Source organism: Capsicum annuum, chromosome 8 (assembly GCF_002878395.1).
Source record: "Capsicum annuum cultivar UCD-10X-F1 chromosome 8, UCD10Xv1.1, whole genome shotgun sequence".
Taxonomy (NCBI): domain Eukaryota; kingdom Viridiplantae; phylum Streptophyta; class Magnoliopsida; order Solanales; family Solanaceae; genus Capsicum; species Capsicum annuum.
The window spans coordinates 149,899,132-149,922,003 of NC_061118.1; the positions used below are offsets into that span (position 1 = coordinate 149,899,132).

Genomic DNA, 22,872 nt, shown 5'->3' on the forward strand with positions numbered 1-22,872 from the left:
TGTGATGAACCTTATGTACACGGACATAACTGTAGAAGTAAGAAGAAACTATATATGGTAGAGGTATTGAAAGATGAAGATATTGCATAGATAAGTGATGGTGATGTAGTGCATCAATTGCTGAATGAACCTGAAGACTGTATGACTATATCACTTTAGGCTTTTACTGGTGTTTCTGGTTATCAAACTATTAGAGTCATAGGATATCATGAGAAAAATCCCTTACAGGTGTTAATTGACACTGGGAGTAGACATAATTTCGTTGATCAATCTATAGCCACAAGGTTGGGTTGTCAGACTGATCCTATAGTGGAACAATCTATCAGCATTGCATATGGTAGAAAATTGCAGACTGTTGTTGTGTGTAAAAATCTGCAGTGGTTACTACAAGGTACCACCTTCTCTTTAGACTTTCTGTTATTACCTTTAGGGAATGTGGATATTGTGTTGGGAGTTCAATGGTTAAGCACATTGGGAAGGATACTATTTGATTTTAAGAACAGAACAATTGAATTTGTTTATAAAGGCAAGAAACATGTGTTGAGAGGAGCTAGTGATAAACTTAAGTCTGTTAAGGCAAAAGAAATTATTAAACAAGAAGCACAAGCTTCTCAATTGTTTATGTTATCGCTGGTGGATAGTACAACATTTGACACTAGTTGTTACAATATCCAAGCTACTTCATTTGGTATAAATCCTACCTTAGATTCTCCAGTTAAGGAGTACTCTTGTTTGTTTGAAATACCTGGCACACTATCTCCACACAGAGGTGTGTTTGACTACATAATTCCATTGATTGAGTCTGCTAATCCAGTCAGTAAAAGACCTTATAGATATCCAGCTTTCAAGAAAGATATCATTGAGAAACTTATGCAAGAAATGATGGAACAAGGGGTAATACAAAATAGTACTAGCCCTTATTCTTCTCCGGTGGTGTTAGTAGGGAAAAAAAGATGGTATATAGAGGCTTCATGTGGATTATAGAAGCTTGAATTAGTTGACTATCAAAGATAAGTTTCCTATACCTATGATTGAAGACTTTCTTGATGAATTAGGATGTGCTATGTTGTTTTCCAAAATAGACTTAAGGGCAGGGTATCATCAGTTGAGAATGGACAAGAATGATACGTATAAAACTGCTTTTAAGACTTATGGAGGTCACTGTGAGTTTTTAGTAATGCTTTTTGGCTTAACTAAGGCACCCTCTTCCTTTCAAGGGCTGATAAATGCTGTTTTTAAACCTCTACTGAGAAAATCAGTTCTTGTATTCTTTGATGACATACTCATCTATATTAAGACTTTGAATGATCATGTTGCACATGCTAAGACTGTATTTGAATTGATGAAGCAATATCAGTTGTATGCAAAGATGTTCAAGTGTGCATTTGGGGTGAATAAGGTAGAATACTTAGGCCATTACATAAATGTTGAAGGTGTTTCAACTGATGCCTTATCTAGAAGATGATGAACTCTTGGCCATATCCATTTTGTCTCCACATGATGTTCTATATGATAAAATTAAAGATAGTTGGATACAAGATCCTAAGTTGCAGGAAATTATTACAAGATTGCAGGTTCAACCTTTTAAGCACTATACTTGGTGTCATGAACAACTGAGATGGAAAGGTAGATTAGTGGTGGGTGATGATCCACAATTAAAAATGAAGATCATGGAATTATGGCATAACACTCCTCAAGGAGGACACTCAGGGAGGGATGCTTACTATTCTATTGGAAATCTCTTTTGCAGGATGTTAGATCTTTTGTACAACAATGTGACATATGCCAAAGAAACAAGTATGATGCAACAGCTTATCCAGGTTATTTGCAACCTCTTCCTATTCCTGAAGGTGTGTGGACCGATGTTTGTTTAGATTTCATTGAAGGTCTTCCTAAATCAAATGGGAAGGATGTCATATTAGTTGTGGTTGATAAATTGAGCAAGTATGGTCATTTCTTGTGCTTGCACCATCCTTATACTACTCAATCAGTAGCCCAATGCTATTTGGACCATGTTTTTAAGCTTCTTGGTATGCCAGTGGTTATGACAAATGATAGAGATCCTGTGTTCTTAAGCTCTTTTTGGCAAGAACTTTTTACACTTTAAGGTGTTCAATTGCAAAAATCCACAACTTACCATCCTCAGACTGATGGTCAAACTGAGATGCTCAACAGGACTCTAAAGACTTACTTAAGATGTTTTTGCTCAAACAAACCTAAGGAATGGACTACATATATACCCTTGGCTGAATGGTGGTACAATACCACTTACCATTCCACCATCAAGTGCACCCCTTATGAGGTGTTGTATGGTCAAAAACCTCCTATCCATTTGCCTTACTTGGTTGGTGAGAATGCCTCTGAGATGGTTGATAGGTCACTACAAGCTAGACAATCCATCATTTGCTGAAATTTCACATGGCTAGAGCTCAACAAATGATGAAAGACATTGCTGATAAACACAAAACTGACCAATCATTTTTAGTGGGTGATTGGGTGTACTTAAAACTTCAACCTTATAGGCAAGTTACAGTAGCTACTAGACCATTCAATAAGCTTGCAACCAAGTATTACGGACCTTTTATGGTGGAGGCTAGGATTGGAGCTGTTGCATACAGGTTGTTGTTGCCTAAGGATGTTCTTATTCATCCTACTTTCCATGTTTCTCAGCTCAAGAAGTGTTATGAAGTTCCCATGAGCTTCAACCATCCACCTGTTTTGCACTTATCTAGTCCCTTTTGTCCTGCGCCTTAGTCAGTTCTAGATAGGAGGATGGTCAAGCGCGGCAACAAGGCAGTAGATCAAGTCCTAGTCAAATGGACTGATCTTGATGCAGCTCAAGCAACTTGGGAGTTTGTTTCAGAGCTACACACTAGGTTACCTGATTTCCATCCTTGAGGACAAGGATGCTCTTCACGGAGGGATATTGATACAAGTGTAGCAGGATAAGAAGAGTCAAAACAGTTGGGATTCAAAAGTTAGTTAGTTTTGTAAGTACTGTAGCAAAGTCTGTTTTTACTGTTGTAACAGAATTACTGTAGCAGAGTCTAAGAGTTAGCTAGGCGGTTATCAATCAATGATTAGCTATAAATACTCATGTGTAATGATTAACAGCTATTCAGAAAAATCATAGTACAATTCTTCTTCTCTCTTATTTTTTCAACTTAGCTATTCTTCTCGGGTATACCCTGAACTTAGCTCTCTTCTTCCTCGAGGTTAACCTCCTGGAGAGATTTAGTCCAGGTGCATATTAATAACTAGTAGCGATTGTGGGGGTGTAACGTATATAAAACCTCTTATGAAACTTGTATTCTCTATTCTCATCATCAGCGCAGTCATTTCTTTAATTATTTATAGAAACTTTTTAACCAATCAAATATATATATATAAAAAATTAATACCAAAAACACCTAAGTTAGAAGAGAGAATAGGTGAAATTCAACCAATCCATATGTTGCATGCATCAGCTGGTCAACATATTCTCTATCCTCATCAAGAAAGTCATTTTTTTAAAAAACTTTTCGACCAACCAAAAATATCCTAAGTAGAAGAAAGTATAAGTTGGTGAGATTCAACCACTTCACATGCTGCATGCATCACCTGGTCAAGAAAATCCTTTTTAAAAAAATATTTATAGAAATTTTTCGACCAACCAAAAATATTCTAAGTTAGAAAAAAATAAGCTGGTGATATTCAACTAATAATCCATATGTTGCATGCATCAGCAGGTCAGGTCAAGCACGCTGAATTATTACGTTTGATACATGCATGCATATTCTAAACTTGCGATGTATTAAAGTATTTTAATTTTATACCCTCCCAATATTTTGTTATTGTAAAAGTGTTTTATGGAAAAGGAGCAACTGACGTCCAAATCAATTGAAATTTTTGATAGCTGTGGCTATACCACTGCTATTAATTAAAATAAAATAATTTTGATTTGTATATTTTTGAAATTGTCTTGGTAGATATATTGGCAAACATAAAATGTTGTTTGAACGTCTTTTTGCCTTGGGATACGACAACATAATTGAACAGTCATATGATATATACGTGAGCTCTGTATATATTTTTACAACTTTCTAGGTGTTTGAGTAAGCTTATAATTTTATCAAAATGATTTATAAGTTATTTTTTGTTTTTTGTTTAAAAAAAAAGTTAATTTTGGCTTTTGTTAAGTCAAAAGCAAGAAGTTATTTATTTTCTACTTATTTTTTTTCAGCTTATAATTCATTGAAAGTTGATAAAGTAAATAACTTTTATATTCCTTATAATTTTCACTTATTTCAAAATCATCCTTTTGTAGCCCTAATTTAAAATAGAGAGAGTAACAAATAATATTCAAAATTAAATGTATATATTATTTTTTCTAATGCACCCTAACGAGCAACTTTGAGAAAAATCGAAATCTAGATTTTGTGGAATTTTTTGGTTGGGGTTTCGAGTTTTATTTTCAATGTTTAAAACTTTAAGATTAAATTTTGGATTTAGGATTTTTTTTTCTGAAAATTTAAATCTTTATATCTTAAAAGCAAGGTAAATTAGTCAAATTATAATTTTTTTCTATTAATAATAAATAAATTATTATTAAGTAACTAAACTTTCCACATCCATTGAAAAATAAACTCTTTTAACCAAGAAAAATAAACTTTCTATTATATATATATAGAAACTGGATTAAAAATATATATATTAATTTTAATTTGAATCATTTTAGAAATAAAAATTAATAATAATCAACTCTACATATTATTAAAAATTTTAAGGGTATTTCAGACATTTTGACCAAAAAAGTGCTTAACAACACTTGTTTACCAAACACATCAACAATTTTTTTTCAGTTTCAACACTCTTATCCAAATTCATAACTACTTATTTTTAAAATAAACTCAGCACTTTCAAAAATACTTTTAAAGAATTTTGTAAAGGCCACTTTTTTCAGTTTATCCAAACGGAGCCTTTATCATGCGCTCTTTCCATTTTCTAAATATATATAATAATATATACTCCATTATAGACAACATATTATGTATGTTTAACATTTTTTTTTTCATTAAGCATCCACCATTCGAAGATTTAGTAAATAAATTAATTTAGAATTGATCGAAAAACACCTAGCGTTTTGTACCATTTCTTTTTTCTTTTCTTTTTTTTATTCTTGAGATTTAAACATGAAAATGCTACTTAAAGTTGAAATGAACCTTGCTATATCACTGGACCTCTTGGTAATACTAGCTCAATATATATATATATATATATATATATATATATAAATGCATATGTTATATAGAGGTAAATTTATAATTTGGTCAGCTTTCATCGTCTCAAGTGTCTGCAACAACAACCACTTTTAACGATAATAAATATGCATTTTAATAAAGATGGCTAAAATTATTACTGGCATTGCTATTAGATTCGATGACGCTACGGGTTTTAGGGACATTTACAAAGAGAGCTAAGATGTAATTGTCACTGATAAATGCCTCTAAAAAAACATATTTATCGGCAATAAGCTATTACCGTTAATTATTTTTTGACTTATAAGGTTCAAAATAAAAAGAAAAAATTTAAAACTTGCTATATTATTTTCGTGACTATAAAATTATGTCATTAAGACTGTGACAGACCCAGGAATTAAGGATTGTGAGTGGTTAAAAAATTAAAAAGCTGAAAAAAATAAAAAATCACCTCAACAAGGTTTGAACCTGGGACGTCCCTTCAATGGAGGATGCACCCAACCAACTTTTGTTTTTGTGGGTGCTTTTATATGTTTTATACCTATTTTTGAATATTTTTTATGTAATTATACCTATTCCGTATCGAATATATTAGGTGCCGGAGCACCCCGAAAATATACTTAGGTCCGCCTCTGCATTAAGAATACAAAACGTACTTTATTAAACTGTATTAAAATAAGAAAAACAGATCATTCTGTTTTTAATGTATTTAAAAAATAATGTCACGTTAATTGAAGAAAAAAGAAGTAATAAGCTACTAGTATAATCAAATTAAGTTGAAGTGTCTCTTTTTATATTTCAATTTTAAAGTCATTAAATGGAGAAATTAAAGAAAATCACAGAAAAAACAAAGTGTAAATAATACAACCAATTTCCTCCCAAAGGTGGCTGCTTGATTATTAATAATTTGATAGAGATATTTCGGATTCTCATATGTTGTCATTCTCATTATTATTGTGTCATATTATCATCCTCTCATTTGTTGATAAAAATAGATATAATATTTGCCAAAAAGGTTTATACAATTTAGTGATAATTGATATAATTTTGCACATTATATAAGTGAAATTAATTCTTATTATCCTTTTTCTTTAAATCTTAATTCATCATTTGATTTAAAATGAAAATAGTTTCTTATAGTAATTTATTTTTTATTTTTTCATAATTGGTAAATAAAAATGCAATATTATTTAAAAAATATGTGCATGTAATAGGTGGGTGTGGTAGGGGTATTAGAGCGTAGAGAAAAAACGATTACAAATATAACTTATGGAACTTATTTTCATTAGTGAAAGCTATTAATATTTTTATTTTTAACTAATTTATTTTTCTTGAGAAAATATTTCTCAAAAAAATTTATTAGTATAATATAAATAAATTTAAACAGTTCTCGAAAAATATTTTCCTCCATACCAACTACCCTCTCATAGAATTTTTTTTTTTTTTTTTCTTTGTTTCTTATCTCGTTATCAGAGCTTGCCAAATTTAGATTGGCGCTAAATACAACCCATTCAAGGCAACACTTTCTATAATAATTTTTTTCATATCCATTACTCAAATATGAAATGTTTGATTTATCAGGAACAATCTCATCCGGTGCACGTTATTAATTTTTTCTTTTTTTTGTCTTTAAAAAGATAATAAAAAAAGGCTATCTTAATGTGGTCTTTTGTGAATTGGGTGGGGAAAAATAAATAAACTAGTGGTATGGTTTGTGTCTACTGACATCACTGCACGTTCTCCTTGTCTATATATAGAGATTTATAGCCAAATTCTTGTAATCACAATTGTTTCTCTCAACCATTCAACTCTGCCCATTGCCTCCCTCTTTTCCTCCTTCAAACTTTTACAGGTAAACAAAGGCTTAATAAACTCTCCCTCCCTCCTTTGTGTTTTGCTCTATTTTTTTTTGTTTGTAAATCTTGAAACTGCCTTTTGATTTGTAAATTTTGATGCTTTTTTGTATGTGGGGTTTGTGTTTCTTGAAAAAAATTTCAATCTTTTGAGCTTTGAATTAGTATTTGTTTGACCACTTTTTGTATATTTGTTTCTCTTTTGGTGTGGGGTGGGAAGGTGTTGGTGAGGAGTCAAATCTCACCTTTTATTTTGTGGGATGTTATGGTGAAGAAATGTTCATTCATATTTTTGTTGCCACTATGAAATGAATAAAAAAAAAAAAAAGAGATAAGGAATGTTAATTGAGTATTAATTGTTCTTAGTTCTCTTATGAATATGTATTTTTGAATGTCTTGGAACTTATTAAGTACTGTAGTTTGCAAAGTACAGAAATATTATCAGTTGTTTTAATGCTCTCACTTGTGAAAGATCTCTTTTTTTTGCTTAATCAAGTCTTGTTATATGGAGTAAAGGTTGTGTGTGTCAGTGGCGGAATCAGGATTTTCACTGAGTGGTTTAAGATATGAAAAAGTAAACACATGAAGAAGTGAAGGGGTTTAACACCTTCTGTATATATGTAAAAAGATAATTTTAACCATGTATAAACAATGTAATTTTTGGATGAACCCCCTCACCCCTACGTGGCTTCACCCATGGGTGTTTCTGTTTATGTCACTGTAGTCCGTAAGTTCCTCTTTTTATACTCAAATTTGTTGGTGCATAGAATTGAGAAGAAACACATGGTTGATAATTCAACATTAGAATGTTAACAATTGTGAATATAGCCTGCTCCTAGTGAGTTAATTAACTAGTTAGTGTTTTTTTTTCTAGTGAAACATCATTTAACTTGATTGTAGTTTTTCTCAGAATGGGAAGCTCTGGTATTGACTATGGTTCTTACACTTATGAGAATCTTGAGAGGGAGCCTTACTGGCCATCTGAGAAGCTCCGTATTTCCATTACTGGGGCTGGAGGATTTATCGCTTCCCATATTGCTCGTCGTTTGAAGAGCGAGGGCCACTACATAATTGCTTCCGATTGGAAGAAGAATGAGCACATGACGGAGGATATGTTCTGTCATGAGTTTCATCTTGTGGATCTTAGGGTTATGGCTAATTGCTTGAAGGTAACAAAAGGAGTTGACCACGTCTTCAACCTCGCTGCTGATATGGGTGGCATGGGTTTCATTCAGTCCAACCACTCAGTTATTTTCTATAACAACACTATGATCAGTTTCAACATGATGGAAGCTGCTAGGATTAACGGTATCAAAAGGTCTGTATCTTTGTTTGGTGTTTTTTGTCTTCTAATTTTAGTAATTCCGGTGTAATTTGTTCGTGCTGCATTGCCATATGTATATATTTGTTAATTTAGTTCCATACATTCATTTGGTGTCTTACCATGGTATTATTATTCAGGTTCTTCTATGCATCTAGCGCTTGCATTTATCCCGAGTTCAAACAACTTGAAACAAATGTCAGCCTGAAAGAAGCTGATGCTTGGCCTGCAGAGGTTTGTTTCCTAAAAATAGATTTTTCTTTATGCTGCCATTTTTGTAAATAGTAACGGTTTCTAACTTTTCCTCGGCATGGGTTCTAGCCTCAAGATGCTTACGGCTTGGAGAAGCTTGCCACTGAAGAATTGTGCAAACATTATAACAAGGATTTTGGAATTGAATGTCGCATTGGAAGGTTCCATAATATCTATGGACCTTTTGGAACTTGGAAAGGTAATTATTGAAAGTCGCTGCTGACCAAACAAATTCATATTCTGTCTTTATATGGATTACGCAAGTCATTTTCTTAACGTTTTGTGCATCTCAGGTGGAAGGGAAAAAGCCCCTGCCGCTTTTTGTAGAAAAGCCCAAACCGCAACTGATAAGTTTGAAATGTGGGGAGACGGACTTCAAACACGTTCATTCACCTTCATTGATGAGTGTGTTGAAGGAGTTCTCAGGTGAGCACAGACAAATCTTCATTTCTTTATGCAATTAAAGCGATCTATCAAGAATTAGTAACCATAAATAGCCACTTACTCTGTATTATTAGAGAAGTCATGATTTGAGATTGTATATGCTTTGACTGGATTCAATTGTGAGAGGCGACCCCCTTATAGTGAACTTGTCTCTTTTCGAACGTGTTTGCTGATAAGATCGAATTTGTCAAGGGGATCATACTTTCTACTTTGGAGGAAATATAATAAATTTTGCTAGTCTATTATAGCTGAATCAGTTTTGGTTTGTCTAAATAGCTTGTTTTATTTATTTCCTCTTTCAAGTCCGGAATTCAAGTGACGTTTATGTTTTACTCTTTATTTAGATTGACAAAATCTGACTTCCGGGAGCCAGTGAACATTGGAAGTGATGAGATGGTCAGTATGAATGAGATGGCTGAGATGGTTCTCAGCTTTGAGGACAAGAAGCTTCCCGTCCACCACATTCCTGGCCCAGAAGGTGTCCGTGGTCGCAACTCAGACAATATGCTGATAAAAGAGAAGCTTGGTTGGGCTCCGACAATGAAATTGAAGGTACCTTTAAGCTCTTTACTGATGATATGATGAAATCCTTCCAGATTTACTCCATCTGAAGTGACGTTATCATTTGCATTCGGAAAAACAATGTACTGTGCCATGTATAAACTAATGGTCACTCTCCTAATACAGGATGGTCTGAGAATTACTTACTTCTGGATCAAGGAGCAGATCGAGAAAGAGAAATCTCAAGGAGTTGACACAGCAACCTATGGATCCTCCAAGGTGGTAGGCACCCAAGCTCCAGTTGAGCTTGGTTCCCTTCGTGCTGCTGATGGCAAGGAATAAGTCCATCCCTTCTGTTACCGTTTCAATTGGAAGCCAATCCCTGCTATAGTATTTGCTACATTATGTCATATGGCATCGTAGAAGAACGTGTTACATTCTGATAATTGTTGGCTTTTCTTGGATTTGAACATGTCGATGTAATCTAAACCCCCTCAGCCTTGTTGAGGGTATAGTTTAATGCGTCGGCTATATTTATCAGTTGTTCGAGAAGATCTATATGAGAATTGAATAACTGGCAGTGGATCCTCCCTCTCTTTTTACCTAGTTCAGGATCTTGCTGTTATGCTGTTGGTCATGTAATCAAAACTTTAACCTGGATAAGGTTATCAGATATATGTGATATTTCAATGCAAATTTCTTGTTAGAAGTATAGCAAGGACACTGATAATTTGCTTAGGATACTGTTGCTGCCTGGACAGAAGTTTTGAAATTACTACTGCTCCCTCTATCCCAATTTATGCATGATATTTTTCTCAAGCAGTCCCAAAAAGAACTCACTTTTCTATGTTTACGGAATAATAATTTAACTTTAAATCCTTTATTTTATCCTTACTAAAAATTGTTTAGAACCACATGTGTTTTTGACTTGTTTTAACTCATTTTTAAATTTCATGTCAAGTCAAGTAATTGTCGAAAGAATTTGTAATGGGACCACAACCAATTGACCCCCAATATGAGTAATGCAGTTACCACAATCCAAAAACCTTCCGTAAAGGAACTTTAAGTAACTCTATTTAATTTTTGAAAGTAATAAACGCAAAATTATTAATTTTTTTGTTATCTTGATCATGTTCCAAGTTGCAACATAGAAAGGGAGCTACAGATTTGTCTTGGTTATCACAATTATTACATGATAACGTTCCTTATTTCTTGAGGGGTCCTTGTATAGTAGTATCATATATGGATCATAATTTTCCACAGGTCACAATTCATGCACTTTTTCAAACTAGTCCTATTTTTCTAATTCACTTTTTCAGTGTCTCAATAGCCAAATGATTCATCAAGTAGAACAAGTGAAGTGGCTGAAGGGATGATTTAATACCTACCAATAGAAGCAGCCACATGAATTTACTTTTTTGGTTGGATATTCTCTGTGGTTGGTCCATGTGTGTGAAAAGAATGAGGCAAAAAAAATATCTACAAGAAGAATGGACAAATTTAATTGTGAGGAACCTTATACATTGGTAATATTCTGAGGCAGATCCAGGATACGAATATTGTAGATTTGATATTCAAATCTTTTTAATAATGTACCACGACTAATTTTATATGGTACTATCTAGTATTTACTGCTTTACACTTTGTCCATAAAGGAAATCATCTGATGTTTTTGCCTCCGCTAATGAGACCTCATGACTCATCTCATTGATCATTACGCGGTATCTCTGAGTTTGAAATTACCACAATACATTCAATTTAATATATAGCTGGGTGGGTCTGAGCTAAAATTTTTGAACTCAGATGAACCCATAACTCCTCCGGAATATTGCCATTTTGTAAAAGTGAATGCATGTAATATTATGTAGGACCTAAGATATATCACAGTGAATAGAAGATAATAGGTGGTTTCCAACAATATAAAATCACGATCTATCCTGATAATATTTAATTTAGCTCCAAATTCCACTGAAACAGTATCTCAAATTCAACTCCGATTGCAATTCTTGCAACCCAAAGCAAAGTCTTTTCCAACAATCACTCAATTGTTGCAGTTCAAACCACTCTTCAACTACAACTTTTTTCCATGGTAAAGTTGAAATTTTTAATCTAAATTTGACAAACACACACTGATTTTGTAACTTCAAACACAATTATTTGCAACCAGTGTGAAAAAATGACTTGGGTAGATACCCAAAAAGAACGAATAAACAACAAACACAAGTTGCACATGGCAAAATGGGTCCCAGCTGCCAATTATTGAGATCCTAAAACATATGCCAAGTACGAGACTCTCTCCGTTTCAGAATAAGTGAATTGTTGGATATTTATTGGTGTTTCAAAATAAGTGAATCATTGAATTTTTTTTCAAATTTACCTTTATGATTTGACAACCAATTAACTTTTAAAAAGGTATTACAAGGTCAACTTTTTCTTTTTTTTGAGATAAAAATAGAAAGTTGTGTTAAATTTATGTTTTTAATGTTTTTTTCTTAATTTTTATGTCAAAATTTAATAATTCATTTATTATAAAACGGAGGAAGGGAGTACTATCTTATCACGTGTGGGTCATATTTTTCAGATTTGCTCATCACTTTTTCCTTAGGGAAGATTATCAAAAGTGACAAAACGTGACATGAGGATTGAAATTATCTTTTGGAGATCCCACGTGAAGTGATAAGAGAAAATTAAGTGGGACGCCATAAAAAAATCTTTAAATTAAAAATGATGATAATTTTGATTAAAGTTTTATTTAAATTGTGATTAAGTTAATTAAGGTGTAAAGTGTAATTTTTGAAAATTTTTTAACTTTTTAAAAAGTCCCCCAACTCCAAATTTCAAATTTTAGGTTCCCCTCTTTTCTTATCTTTCAATCTTTCTTCTTCTTGTTCTTTCTCCCATCTTCTTCTTATTTTTTTCTGTCTTTCTAGATTTTCCTATTCTTCCATCTTCTCTTCTTCTTTTTCTTTCTCTTTTCATTTCGTTCCTTTTTTTTTAATTTTCATGGATTATTTAAAAAAAAAAAAAAAATTAAAAAGTTTTGAAATTTTTTTTTTAATTTCTTTTAAAAATAAATGAAGAAATAATTTAGCAAATTCAGCAACTATGAGAGTTGTTTCAACAACTACGGTAGTTGCTGCAACAACTACTATTAATTGTTGTATTACAACAATTATCGAAGTTGCTGCAACAACTTTGATACTTAATTTTTGAAAAAAGATCTGATTGGAGAAGGAGCCCACGAAAAAGTGATATTTATGGTAAAAATGGAGGTGGTGATGCTGGTGGTGACGCCAAATGAGAAGATAACAAATGTGGTGTTGATAGCGACGGTGGTAGAGGAGAAAGAAGAAAAATAGACGATAGTTATGTAGAGGAAGGAAATAATGGTGAATCTAGAAGATGTGGCAATGGCAGTGATAGTGATAGTTGAGGAAGAGGAGGTGGCGACGGCGGGCGGCAACAAAAACGGTGGGGGAAGAGTGGTGATGATGGTGTAGGAATCTTTGTGTAAATATGAGATAAAAATCTTTATTAACACTAGTCTTAAAATTATCACCTCTACTCAATATTTAAGACTTGTGTCGCTCTTATTTAATTTTGAAAAATTTTTGTCACCCTTAATTAATTTGCCCTAGTGATAAGATAGACGAGATTATTTTTAAGACACAGCCTTTGATTAGAGTTTGAAAGTAAAGAAATCATAGAAAAAAGTGATTTCAAATAAATAAATTAGTTGAGCTAATATCATATAACTAAAAGAAAAAAAATAATCTTTTTGGAGTGTGTCGGTACAGGTAGGTGAAAATAGAAAGCCTTAGGGATCTTTATTGAAGCAGATGTTCCATGCGCTACGTCTAAGTTGGAACATTGCAATTTATCACGTGAACAAATTGGTTAAGAACATTTTTCTCCAATGTGGTGGTCTTATTGTCGACTCCTCGTATGGTGTTCGAGTCATGAAAAACTCTTTTTCATTCTCCACCAAAAAGGTAGTTTTGATAATTATATTGACAGTTAATCAATATATGGACTCCAGAAACTTGCTCCATCCTTTGAAATTATATAGGAACACATTAAATAGAAGAAATTTAATATAATATTATGTGTCAAAATCTAAGATAAATTTCATGGGATGAGTTTGTGACCTTTTCTGAAATAACTTATATTGAGAGGGTGTATTTGATGGCGCATCAATGTACCTTCAATTCTCAAGATCATGAAATGTTGGGTTAACTTCAAGTTGAGCAGCAAACTTCTCAAGAATCTCCTTCAGAGAACCCAAGAATTCGTCCTTCTCAGATGTCTTTGCATCAGTGTTTCCATTTTCTGTTTCACCTAATACAACATCATATAGAAGAATCACCACTTCATCATTCTTCAGAGGTGGCAAGCCCAATGATGCTCCATTTTTCTCAAGATAATGCCGAATGACATCTTTTGTACTTAGACTGTCTTTCTCTTCCTGCATTAACTTCTCTACTGTCTCACTAAGTTGCTTTTCATCGGCCAAAATCTGCATATCATGACCAGTTGAACAGATTAGAAGAAACAGGGAGAAGAAATATCCACTGGGATTATGGAAAGTCCGCACTGGTAATGCCCACTATTCAACCTAACTGCTGAGAAATCTAGCTTAGCTCAAAGGAACTATTGTTACCTCTCTTGTACATATCTTTTTGTCTATGTTTGACTTTTATTTTTCATATAGAGATATCTAGCTGTTGGAAAACACAAACCTTGTATCGACATGATCACGAAAGCAACTAGCAATAACTGGGTCAAGGGGTTGAGAGTTAGTGATAGAACAGGTGAAGAGATGGAAGTCTGTCAACTACTGTACGCTGATGACGATCTTTTGTGAGGCAAAGGCTGATCAGAATAGTTTTGTCACGGTCGTCTTGATTGTTTTTGAAGCAGTTTCAGGACGGAAGGTCAGCTGGGGGAAAAGCAGAATTTTTCCCATAAAAACTGTTAATCAGATTCAGGTTTTGGCTAACATATTGGGTTGTAGAGCTGATAATCTGCCAACAAGATACTTGAGAATGCCCCTGGGAAACAGAGGCAAGGAACTAAGAATCTGGGATGGCATAGTATAGAAGACTGAAAAGAGATTAGCAAGTTGGAAGGCCCAGTACTTATCACTAGGTGGCAAGGTTACTCTGATCAACAGTGTGTTGGACTCCTGCCCAACTTATGTCATGTCCCTCTTTCTACTTCCTGTCAAAGTGGCTTATGGGCTTGACAAACTAAGGAGAGACATCTTGTGGGATAACAGCAAGAAGGAGGGTAAAGGCTATCATTTGGTGGACTGAGAAGAGGTTCAGATGGATAAGCTCCAGGGGGGTCTTGGTATCAGGGACCTCAGAAGGCACAACAGATCCTTATTAATGAAATGGCTATGGAGATTTAATGGGGAACACGAGGCTCTATAGAAGGAAGTGGTTGTGAGCATGGTCAGATAGATCACTGGATGACTAATACTGTCACTACCACACATGGGACATCTGTTTGTAGATCTATCAGAAATTTCTGGCATAAGCCTTGCGAGAATATAAGCCTACAGGGTAGGCAATGGCACCAAAATTCTGTTTTGGGAAGATCTATGGATTGGTCAAGAGACCCTGAGGCACACATACCCTGATTTATTCAGCATATGTTCTAGCCCTTCCATTACACTAGCTGAAAGTTGGTCTCTTCAAGGGTGGGATATCACATTAAGACATTTAAATAACTGGGAAGTGAGTAGCTTTGTGGAATTGATTAAGCTGTTAGAGGGCTTCAGTAGTACAGAATCGGATAAGATCATCTGGAAGCATGAAAGTGATGGACAGTTCTCAGTAAGAAGATGTTGCAAAAAGGAAGCAGAAGGTATGACACAGTTCAGACCAGGGCCTCGGAAACAAGTATGGAGGAGTTTGGCACAAACAAAAGTTAAATATTTCTCTTGGCTGGTTGTTAGGAGAGCTTGTCTTACTCATGAGGTGCTCCAAAAAAGGAAGTTTCACATAGCTTCCAGATGTTTTTTGTGCTGTGAAAAAAGAGACAAACAACCACTGTTTCTCCACTGTAAGTTCACTGCACAACTATAGTCTCTGGTCTTTAACAAAGCAAGAATGAAGTGGTTAATGCCTGAACACACAGCAGATTTGTTAAGCTGTTGGACGAGGAGAGGGGATACCAAGAGTCAAAGGAAGTGGTGGAGCATAATTCCCCCTTGCTTGTGGTGGACAATATCGCCGGAGAGAAATGGGAGATGCTTTGAAGACAGAATTAATAGCATTCAGAAGGCTAAAGATAGTTTTATTGCTTCCTTGTATTTTTGGTGTAAACAGTCATGTATAGATGAAGATGTAAAACTAGTGGATTTCTGAGGATCCTTGTAAGTAGCAAAAACTATCACAGTTTTTGGAGATCTCCAGCATATCCTTAATGCAGATGAATACAAATTTACCTTGTTCAAAAGAAAAATTACTCCACAAGTTTAAATTTACCAAAGGTAAGTCAATTACTTTACCTTCATCTTACTCACGAAGCTATTTGAACATTAATAATGCTGATCAGGAAGACATAAAGAGGATATGAAGTGCCATGTTAACAAAATGTGCATGGATCACAATGAATGCAGCTGTTCTTACTTCAACATATATTGAGGTAAAAAGAAAAAGAGACGAGTAGTTACCTTTCTTAATTTGGAACCATTATTGATCTTGATTTTCTGCAACACAACCACAGGCTTCTCAGCAAGAACATCAGCCAGCTCCTGAAGCACAGGTTGAAGCAAATGGGCGAATTGGGCTTGCCCCAATTCATCCTCTCCTTCAGCTCCATGCTTCTTTAAAATGTCACTTAGTACAGGAAACTCTGCTCAACATAAAAGCTAGAATTCAGCATAGAAATATGCTGTCAATAAAGTTTGATTTTTTTTAAAAAGATAATAATAAAATTTGATAGAGCTACACAGTATTCCGCTGCCAAAACTAGGATTCCAATCTTTTAGGATCAGACTAAAAAGGGAATAATGACATATAAGATGGAACAAAAAGGAATAGTTCAAAAGACTATGAAACAGTTGTTAGTTTTCAGAAAAACTAACAATATCATGATTTTAGATTCTTAAACCAAACACTGAGGAGAAAAAAACTGATCTAGATGAAAGATTCTTATTCAGCTCATATAGCTCACATGCTTGTCAGTTAAAAGTCTTTGAATCTTTAGTGAAGTGCAATAAACACTATGAAACGTCAAGGTAAAATTATACATTATAGGAAGAAAATACATATACGATTACATTATATGGAATTATCTCTACTGTGGAGATAGATATATGATTTAGTGGGTGTTTGGATTGACTTATTTTTAGGTGCTTTTGGCTTTTAAGCACTTTCTTAGTTTTGGTGGTGTTTGGAAAAGTTGGAAATTGCTTTTAAGCACTCATTTTAGGTCTAAAAAGTGTTAAAATAAGCCCAAAGCCAAAAGTAGGGTGATACCAGCTTATAACTTTTGACTTTTAGCTCATAAGCTACTTTTTAAAAGCCAATCCAAACACCCCCTTACATTTAAATTGTAGCTCCAAGCCTGGTACCTGTATCCTTAACAGAATTTTGAAATCAGATGAAACTGCAAGATCCAAAGAGAGGATTATATGATTAGGCTTGAATTCTGTGCACAGGACAACGGCAGAATGAAGGGTGTCTTGTATTGAACATGAAGCTGCTACGCGTAACAGTTATGGTGATGGGTGATATATAAGAGAGCAGCAGTGACTAGTGAGAAGCCATCAGTTTCCATATAAATAAAAAGTTGAGGGGCAAAATGTCAAAAGCAATATGTTGAGGGTTCTGCGGCATTTTCTCCTAAGAAATAATATTTGCAGAATTTTGCATATGCTGAAACATATATGCCAAATGAAGATAAATACTAAAAAGGTTTTTTGACTAAAGCTTCATTAGTTGAGCACATTTAATTTTTTGATGAAGTCATTTGAAAACCTTTAATAATATTCAGCAATGCTAGAGAATGAACGGTGTTTTGATGCTCTTTATTGGGGAGGAGGAGAGCAAACCTGAAAGAGGAGGAATTCCCATTTCAACACCCATGTGAGAGAGAGAATCCCAAATTTGATTTCTTTTGATCTTTCCTCTATCTTCTGTGTCTAAATCTGTGAAAAGATTCTCAGCCAACATGGCAAAGTCATCTTCATCTTCCAAAAACACTTGAAGAGTTTTCCCATCCAAAATTGCAATGACTATAGGATCATCTGAGCGTGCATATAAGAAATCAGTATGTTTTTCATTTCATCTAATTAAATTGGATCACTGGTCGAATGAACATAAAGACAAGTATAGCACTTAAATATACAGCCCAGTGTTGAAGCATACAAAAAGACACCAATAACATACATAGTCAATTTCAAAAAGCATGAAGTTCATATAGTCTACATTTGAGCATGTTTCAACAACAACAAACCCAGTGTATTCCCACTTAGTGGGGTCTGGGGGGGGGTAAGATGTACGCAGTCCATACCTCTACCTCTGATGAAGTAGAAAGGCTGTTTCCGAAAGACCCCCGGCTCAAGTCACGAGATATCACACAAACACATAGTACAGCACAGAAGAAGATGACATAACATAGATACGGCACCCATAGGGAATATAAAACAGAGTAAAGCAGGAATGCAGGAATATAAAGCAGAGGAAAGCACACAGATTCGTAATAAACATGGAACACGGAACACGAAACACTGAATACGGAATCATAGCAGGAATACACCCCCACCAATTAATTCCCTACACTAGCGACCCGAACTGGCCCTAATCCTCTGCCGTAATTCGCATCTTCCAGACCTTCCTATCTAGGGTCATGTCCTCGGTGAGCTATAACTGTTCCATGTCCCGCCTAATCACCTCACCCCAGTACTTCTTCGGTCTACCTCTACCCCGTCTAAAACCATCCAACGCTAGCCTCTCACACCTACGGATCGGGGCATCCATGCCCCTCCTCTTCACGTGTCCGAACCATCTCAATCGTGCTTCCCGCATCTTACACTCCACTGAAGTCACACCAACCTTCTCCCGGATAGTCTCATTCCGAGCTCTATCCCCTCGGGTCAGTCCACACATCCAGCGCAACATCCGCATTTCTGCCACCTTCATTCTTTGGATGTGGGAGTTCTTAACTGGCCAACACTCCGCTCCATACAGCAAGGCCGGATGGACTACCACCCTATAGAATTTGCCTTTAAGCTTGGGCGGCACCTTCTTATCACACAGCACCCCCGATGCGAGTTTCCACTTCATCCATCCCGCCCCAATACGGTGCGAGACATCCTCGTCAATCTCACCGTTACTCTGGATCACGGACCCGAGATACTTGAACTTATCCCTCTTCCCTACCTCCTGTGCTTCTAGCCTCACTACTACCTCATTCTCCCGCCTCACGTCATTAAACTTACATTCCACATACTCCACTTCCACATTTGAGCATGTTTATTTTCCATAAATTGCAAGGCCATTCAAGACTCATCATTTTTCTGAGATTGCCATATTTATTCAACTTCATCCCCCCCCCCCAAAAAAAATTAAGAAATTGCAATGTTTAGTTTAAAGAGAACAACTTAGGTTCTTTTAACAGTTGACTTAAAATTTCCATAGGAAGCAGCTTTCTAAAGTGCAACTTATAATTGAAAAGTTATATTCCAGTACATTTAGAAGTTTAGGTAGTCTTAGATTCTTAGCGCATCTTTTGGAATTTGGGATGCACCAAAATCAATCTTTTAGAACTATGTACATAAGACATCTGAGCAATCTGTCTTAAGTAAGATTTGGAATATCAAAGAGTGAAATCTAAGGCATCTTGTACTACACATCAATAGCAAAATACCAATCAACTACATCTTAATCTCAAACTAGCAGGAGTTGATTACATGAATCCTCTGTTAAAGCCCATATCATTCCAATACTGACCTAGGAGCTCCATAAAACTTGAGATTCTCTCCATCTTACATTTGGATACCAATATACAGGATTATTTCTTTCCCCGTTAAATAACAAGGAGTTGAACAAGGCAAAAAAGGACTCTCTGCTAAGGCCGAGGTTTGGTGAGTAGAGTAAGACTTCATATTGCAGCAACTCTGAATAAGGCAAAAGACTGAATAGTAGAGTAACCCGAAGTCTTACAAGAATAAGCAAATTAATCATAGTTTGCATTGGTCTTGGGGAGTACAAAGTTGAGAAAACGCAAAATGTCCATGCCCCTCACCACAACCATTCCTCAGAAAACATGCACGAAGGATGTTCATGTAAATGATGTAGTTTCTTTTGTAGATTTCATTGGCTCTGTGAGTTTGGCTTAAGAGCTCTCTTTTGCTTTTGCTTAGCTCCCTGTGCTTTAAGGCCTATTGTTTTTGGAGCTAACATCTCTTTTGTAACTTTGTGTCTCCTTGATGGCAGCTATACAAAATCTTACTTCATCGAAAAATAAAGCATGAAGGATGATTTAGCAAGAGCTATCCAACTGCTAGTATCACCTAAAATTTTCATATCTAAGAAAATCTGATCATCTAATTGGTCAACCAAACCCAATTATATCTCCTCTTCAATTTCATATTATTGTGCTCTTTAAAATGATACTTGAGTTTCAATTCCGTGTAATCACATAAATACATTTCTTGTCAGATTCCTTATCCATCATACTCGAAACTAGCTACTGATGTGGAACCAAAGATCGTCATACTTCACTTTCTAGTCACAAATTCACTATTAAGATTGCCAAAAAATGTTTCACAAACAGTTTATCAAAAGAAAAAAGTGCAAAGAAGCTCTAAGGTCCATTGGGGCTTTAAGGGAAAAACGCGAATAAAGCACGGGCTTCAATGAATAAAGGCGCAAAGGAAGAAAAAAATACAAATATATGTGTTTCGTCCAAGATTAACAATTGCAAGCATGAATGACATATATATATATATATATATATATATATATATATATATATATATATATATATATATTAACAAAGAAATAGAAAAAAAAAAATTACGATAAAGTGAAATATCAAATGTTTAGTGTTGACTCTTCATAGGAGGTTCATTGGCAAGGAAAAGTATGCCTTTGAACATTGATGACAACATTAAGCGAAGCGAAGTGCTCAACTCATTTTGAGCCTCGCTTTAGGGCTTCAGCGCTCTTTAAGCGTGCCTTTGATAACACTGTTCACAAATTCAATTACTCTATTTTTCGTACGGAGTAGCTTTAGTTCACCACAGAGACAAATGTACTAATCTATGTCCACTTCACCTTGACTTGTACCCCTGAGCAATGAAATACAACAATTATACTGGTAGGCAAGAGGCACTACTACGAAGCATACATTGATCCCATGCTACTAAGCACAAATAAAAAGGTGCACTCTTTTCATTAGCAAGAAGAAAATACACTAAACAAAATAAAAGAAAAATGAAACAGTATCAGCATCAAATAGAAAAGAGTACCAAAATTTTAATTTCTTGGCTCTTTAAAGTAAGGGAAGCTTACGTGAAAAGAAAATGGAACAATGAGACACTACTTTGGAGTTCGCAAAACAAATAGACCCATTTTATTAGCATTTCTACTTTCAATCAACAACAACAACATACCCAGTGTAATCCCGTAAATGGAGTCCGGGAAGGTTGGTGTTTACGAAGACCTTAGCCTGCCGTGTAAAGGTGGAGAGGCTGTTTCCGAAAGGCCCTCGGCACAAGTAATGCAGGCGTTTCTACTTCCAATGAAAAATACAAATTTTGACATATGTAAAAAACACAGAGTAGAACAAAAACATAGAGCACTGCGGCCAATAATACAGGAATGACAATTCAAAATCCTCACCTGCTTCTAAAGTGAGCTAACAAAATTAATGCAATATCACCATTTGAAGATTAAAAAAATATTATAGATGCTACATTGCAAAATTTAGTCAGTTTTGACTAATTTAGGGTCTTTTAGACTAAATCGGACATATTGCTTCTCCTTTGACAATAAAACTTAAATTACACAAACAGAGCTAATGTGATTTCTTATCAGTGAAGTTGAGGATAATTTTTGCTAAAGATTCTTATTTTCTCCGACTAGAGTGAAAATGACCTAAAATTCTTATAAATAAAATACATATCTAATTCTTCTCTCCAGTATTTTGATCTTTTAATCAATTGTCAATAATTCGACCCTAGTAGAATATATGACTATTTCTGAACAAGTCAACACACTCACCTTGAAGCTCATTCGCAATGGCATCGACGTAATTCCGTACCACAGACGAGGCATTTTCACGATCGAGCCGTTCACGGCGGAATTCCACGTCATCGGAGACGCCGATGCGTTTGAGAGCGGCGGACTTGAGAGCATCCGGCAATGAGAATCCGAATAGTGACTCTGAGATTTTAGATTCTGCGAAATCGAGAAGCTCAGCTCCGGTGACAGAGCTTTCGGGCGGTGACGGTAACGATAAGTTGACGGCTTTCAGCTGTGTTCCGTCCAAAACCGTTAATCCTCCGTCCGACATTTTGGTTTTGATGAAAGAGAGAGTATTGAAGAAGAGTAAACGAAATGAAAACGCGTAGTAACGTAAAGTACCTTTGCAAATGGAGGAAAATTTTCCTTTTAATTCTTCTGACTTGTGCACGGTTTTCTTTGCTTTTTGTTTCAACAGTTTTTCTGCGTACGTCTCCCCTGATCATAGTTATAATTAGATATTTTTCCATTATTGGATTACTTTATCACCATAAAATAGGAGGGTGTTTGCCTAAATCAAACAATATATCTATATCTATAATATATTAAAAGTGTAAAAATCTGAAAAAAATAATTTTATTATAAATATATTTACATTATAGTGAATGTCTATTAAAATCTACTTTGATATGTATTAGGATTTGAAGCATTTATCTTTTACTCAGACTAGAAGTAAATTTCCCCTATAAATAGAGGGATTTTGTTCATTGTATTCACAATCTTATGATCTCTCATCCATCAAAAGAAGAAAATTCTCTCTACTCTTCTTCTCCTTCTTTATTGTTTCATAACACGTTATCAGCACGAGACTTTATTGTTTCATAACACGTTATCAGCACGAGACTCTGTCAAACAAGGTGAGATTATAAATATTAACGAGACTCTGTCAAACAAGGTGAGATTATAAATATTAAGGATTTCAAGGATTGTAATTTCTTATGTTGTTTATCTTTTGCTACTAATAATATAATTATTGTTGGATTTGAGGAAAAATAATTGGT

General features: G+C 34.8%; 2 protein-coding genes across 2 annotated transcripts; one reads left to right on the forward strand and one right to left on the reverse strand.

Moving 5' to 3' along the window:
* Positions 1 to 6,695: 6,695 nt before the first annotated feature.
* On the forward strand, positions 6,696 to 10,320 carry LOC107839422 (GDP-mannose 3,5-epimerase 1). The gene is made up of 7 exons (XM_016682896.2): positions 6,696 to 7,089; positions 8,001 to 8,408; positions 8,552 to 8,645; positions 8,733 to 8,862; positions 8,957 to 9,089; positions 9,452 to 9,659; positions 9,795 to 10,320. The coding sequence occupies exons 2-7, from the start codon at positions 8,002 to 8,004 to the stop codon at positions 9,948 to 9,950; spliced, it is 1,128 nt and encodes a 375-aa protein (XP_016538382.1). The 5' UTR covers positions 6,696 to 7,089; position 8,001; the 3' UTR covers positions 9,951 to 10,320.
* Positions 10,321 to 13,637: 3,317 nt separating this feature from the next.
* LOC107839423 lies at positions 13,638 to 22,295 on the reverse strand. The gene is made up of 4 exons (XM_016682897.2): positions 21,851 to 22,295; positions 17,674 to 17,868; positions 16,291 to 16,472; positions 13,638 to 14,124 (listed from the first exon to the last, which is right to left on the reverse strand). Exons 1-4 carry the CDS (start codon positions 22,140 to 22,142, stop codon positions 13,813 to 13,815), a joined length of 981 nt encoding a protein of 326 aa, XP_016538383.1. The 5' UTR covers positions 22,143 to 22,295; the 3' UTR covers positions 13,638 to 13,812.
* Between the last annotated feature and the right edge of the window lie 577 nt (positions 22,296 to 22,872).